The sequence below is a fragment of the Physeter macrocephalus genome, unplaced genomic scaffold, assembly GCF_002837175.3.
Source record: "Physeter macrocephalus isolate SW-GA unplaced genomic scaffold, ASM283717v5 random_595, whole genome shotgun sequence".
Classification (NCBI taxonomy): Eukaryota; Metazoa; Chordata; class Mammalia; order Artiodactyla; family Physeteridae; genus Physeter; species Physeter macrocephalus.
This window is the reverse complement of record NW_021145830.1, coordinates 45857-50000: the sequence shown is the minus strand read 5'-3', so window position 1 is coordinate 50000 and position 4144 is coordinate 45857. Positions and strand designations below refer to the sequence as shown.

General features: G+C 66.9%; 1 protein-coding gene across 9 annotated transcripts in view; it reads left to right on the top strand.

Moving 5' to 3' along the window:
- Positions 1-6: 6 nt before the first annotated feature.
- Positions 7-4144, top strand: part of FBXL18 (F-box and leucine rich repeat protein 18) — a 36783-nt gene continuing 32645 nt past the window's right edge. For 8 of the 9 annotated variants that reach the window (XR_003678598.1, XM_028485763.2, XM_028485760.2 and 5 more), the window contains exon 1: positions 17-1755. Coding sequence is in view for 8 of the 9 variants with exons in the window: in XM_028485763.2 (XP_028341564.1) it covers positions 125-1755 (1631 nt within the window). In the remaining variant the exon portion in view is untranslated. Of the gene's footprint in view, positions 1756-4144 lie in introns of all 9 variants that reach the window. The other variant, XM_055083103.1, reaches the window with a different exon arrangement.

Sequence of the window (4144 nt, the reverse complement as noted above, 5' to 3'; positions counted from 1 at the left end):
GAGGCTCCTGGCTGTCGGTGGAAGGTAAGCATGCGGGGAGGGACGAGGCGCCAGCCCTGCCCTCATTGTCGCTCCTCAGCTGGAGCGGGGCCTCTGCCGGGCCCCCTGCGGCTCCCTGACTCTCATGGGGGAAGGCGCGGTCTGGGGGGCGAGGGTGGAGGAGACGCTGGTGCCTGCAGCCCCTCTCTCCCCCCGCCCCGCCCACCCGCAGGCCAGCGAGGACAAGGTGAAGCAGCTGGTGACGGAGATCGGCTGGGAGATCCAGCAGCTCAGCATGGCCGGCTGCTACTGGCTGTCGGGCAGCACGCTGGAGCACGTGGCCCGCTGCCGCGGCCTGGTGAAGGTGAACCTCTCGGGCTGCCACCTGACCTCCCTGCGCCTCTCCAAGGTTCTGTCGGCCCTGCAGTGCCTGCGCTCCCTGGCCATCGACGTGAGCCCCGGCTTCGACGCCAGCCAGCTGAGCGGCGAGTGCAAGGCCACGCTGAGCCGTGTGCGGGAGCTCAAGCAGACACTGTACACACCCTCGTACGGCGTGGTGCCCTGCTGCACCAGCCTCGAGAAGCTGCTGCTGTACTTCGAGATCCTGGACCGCACGCGCGAGGGCGCCGTGCTCTCGGGCCAGCTCATGGTGGGCCAGAGCAACGTGCCGCGCTACCAGCACCTGCGCGTCTTCTACGCCCGCCTGGCCCCCGGCTACATCAACCAGGAGGTGGTGCGCCTGTACCTGGCTGTGCTCAGCGACCGCACGCCCGAGAACCTGCACGCCTTCCTCATCTCCGTGCCCGGCAGCTTTGCTGAGAGCGGGGCCACCAAGAACCTCCTGGAGTCCATGGCCCGCAACGTGGCGCTGGACGCGCTGCAGCTGCCCAAGTCCTGGCTCAACGGCTCGGCCCTCCTGCAGCACATGAAGTTCAGCAGCCCCTTCTACTTCAGCTTCAGCCGCTGTGCGCTGTCCGGCGGCCACCTGATCCGGCGCGTCATCGACGGCGGCAGGGACCTCCGGAGCCTGGCCGGCCTGAACCTCAGCGGCTGTGCGCACTGCCTGGCGCCCGACTCCCTGCTGCGCAAGGCGGAGGACGACATCGACAGTGGCATCCTGGAGACGCTGGTGGCGGCCTGCGGCAACCTGCGGCACCTCAACCTCTCGGCTGCCCACCACCACAGCCCCGAGGGCCCCGGCCGGCACCTGTGCCAGCTGCTGGCCCGGCTCTGCCACCTGCGCTCCCTGTCGCTGCCCGTCTGCGCCGTCGCCGACTCGGCGCCGCGGGCCGACCGCGCGCCCGTCCAGCCGGCCACACACGCCGTGCCCCGCGGCTTCGGCAAGAAGGTCCGCATCGGCGTGCCGTCTGGCCCCGACCCTTTCTCCGGGCAGGCGGGCCCCCTGCCGTGCTCTGTGTTCTGGTCGCTGCTGAAGAGCGTGCCCTTCCTGGACCGCCTCGAGCTGATCGGGTCCAACTTCTCGTCTGCCATGCCGCGCAACGAGCCCGCCATCCGCAACTCGCTCCCCCCCTGCGGCCGGGCGCAGAGCGTGGGGGACTCGGAGGTGGCCGCCATCGGCCAGCTGGCCTTCCTGCGGCACCTGACGCTGGCCCAGCTGCCCAGCATCCTGACAGGCTCCGGGCTGGTCAGCATCGGCCTCCAGTGCCAGCAGCTCCAGTCCCTCTCCCTGGCCCACCTGGGCACGATGGGCAAGGTGGCCTACACGTCCGCCCTCTCGGACATGCTGAAGCACTGCAAGCGGCTGAAGGACCTCAGGTGAGGGCGCCCGGCCATCCCTCCGTGGCCTCTGCTGGCCCTCTGGAGGCCTTAGGGGCGCGGAGGGGAAGCGAGGCCGCGGCCTTTTGCTCGGCAGATGTTGGCGTACCCGCTGCGCGCCTGCTGAGGCGAGCGGGGTGCAGGCCTGTCCTCCGGGGGCTGAGAGTCTTAGGGGGGTACTGACAAGGGACTGCGCACAGTGGCGGGGCGCGGGGGCTCGGGAAGCGGCGGTTGGCGGCGCCCGGGGAGGGTGTGCGGGAGGCGGTGCCGCCCGAGCCTGGCACGGGGTCCTCGCTGCCGGTGGCTGTCTCAGCGCCTGGGCTCTGGGACGCGGCCGCGTACGTGACCTTGCTAATCCTCGTGCCTGTCCCACGAGGTGGACGCTGTTCTTGCCGGCGACGGAGCTGGTACGTGGGGGCCGGGAGTGGAGCCTAGCTTTGCGACTCTTGGAGGATGCGTCGGGGTTAGCCAGGAGGCGCAGGCGCAAGGCTTTCCGGGAAAGAAGGCAGCGTGTGTAGAAGCCCCAGAGGCTTACAAACGAGCAGCGTGCTCAGAAGCCAGGTGATTCTGACTGGGGGGCACGGGGGCGTCCGGTGAGGCGAAGGTGCTGAAGGACTTCAGCCCGCAGAGGGAGGGGTCCGGGTTCCAGTTTGGAGAGGTCCCTCTGGCCTCCCACCTGGACTGGAGGGGCCGGCCGGGGGGGTGGGGCGGTGGCGAGGCGGGCTCAGAAGGGGGCCGCACGCTGTTGAGATGTGGCGGTGCCCGGAGCAGGTCGGCCGGGCTGACCCGAGGGGCCGCCCCGGGAGAGTGCGGGAGTGCGGGGTGGTGGGACGCGCGGACCTCGCGGGCTTCCCCCGCGCAGGCAATTGTTGGAGGGCCCCGGCGCCGAATGATCCCCGGCGACTCATGCTGCGGAGCGAAGGCTGTTCTCGTGAGGGCCCAGCCCAGCGTTTAGAGGGCCAGCCTTTGTTCACCTGAGGCGGATTTGAAAACGTCTACAGGTCTGATCTTGAAAAACTGCAGTTTCCGAAACGTCGTGGTGGCCTCGGGCCTCAGCTCTGTGAGGGCTTCAGGTGGGGGAGGGAGCGGCCGCTGGGCTTGGTCTCCGTGAGGCTGGGGCTGGTGGGGCAGCCGGGAGAGGGTGGCATCGGGGCACGGGGACGCGCGCGCGTCGCCATCGCCACGCCAGTGAGCTCTCGCTGTGTGTCTTCGCTGTGGGCCGGCACCGGGCTGGCGGCTCTCTGGTGCTGTCTGGTTTGATCCCCTCACTGGGACCTTCGTCGTTCCTGCTTCATGGAGAGGCAGCGGACGCCTGAGGGAGGAGCTGAGGTCCCCCCGGGTCGTCGAAGTCCGGAGCTTGACCTGGGCCCCCGAGCCACACAAAACGGAGACAAGCGTGTCCTTTCCGGACCTCCGCTCTCCCCCTAGAAGGCAGGAAATGAACCGGATTTGAGGTGGAGCTTTGCTGCCCTGGCCCTGGAGCCTCCCAGAGCTTCTCTGCCAGGCTGCCTGCGGCCCCCAGGGCAACACACGCTGCGGGCCCCCCGCCCGGTCCCTGCCGGTGTGAGGGCTGCGGCCCGGGGTCCAAGCCTGGCCTCCCATGTGGCTTGTGCCCCTCCTGCCCTGTGGGGTGGGATGCCACCTGTGAGTGAGTGGGGAGGGGCCCTGGCCGCAGCCCCTGCCCCTCGCCCTTCACAGGGTGAGCCTGGGCTGCCGTCTCAGACGATGCTGTCCCTCTTGCCCAGATCGCTCTCGGCTCCCTCTCTTTTCACTGGTTCATCTCCATCCAGTGCCTCCTCCCACCTTGTCCCCTCCTGTGCCTTCACTGTCACATCAGTGGCCTTTCCAGAAGGACTGTTGTGAAGTGAGTGGTCAGTGGTCCATGCGTAACTTGAAGCTGCAGGTGGACCACAAAATACATCCAACAAACGAAAAACCACCAGGTCTGCTGTCCTGTTACCCTGTTGGAGTCTCGTGATCAGGAATTGAATGTTCCTTAGTTCGGGGAGCCTGAGGGAGCATTTGAGTTCTGATTTAACTAAACTCAGAGCCAGAGTATTTCTGGATCTGTCATTTTTGTCCTCAGTGTTTTGGCTTCCTTGCTACCCTCTTAAACCTGGCGCCTTTTCCAACCACGCTGTGGTCAAACCACGTGCTCGTTATTGAGGAGTGTTTGATCAAAAGAGAAATCAGTGAAAGTAAAATAAACTCATACATTCACGTAGTTTAAAAAGTCACGGGGGCTTCCCTGGTGGCACAGTGGTTGAGAATCTGCCTGCCATTGCTGGGCACACGGGTTCGAGCCCTGGTCTGGGAAGATCCCACATGCCGCGGAGCAACTGGGCCCGTGAGCCACAGTTACTGAGCCTGCACGTCTGGAGCCTGTGAC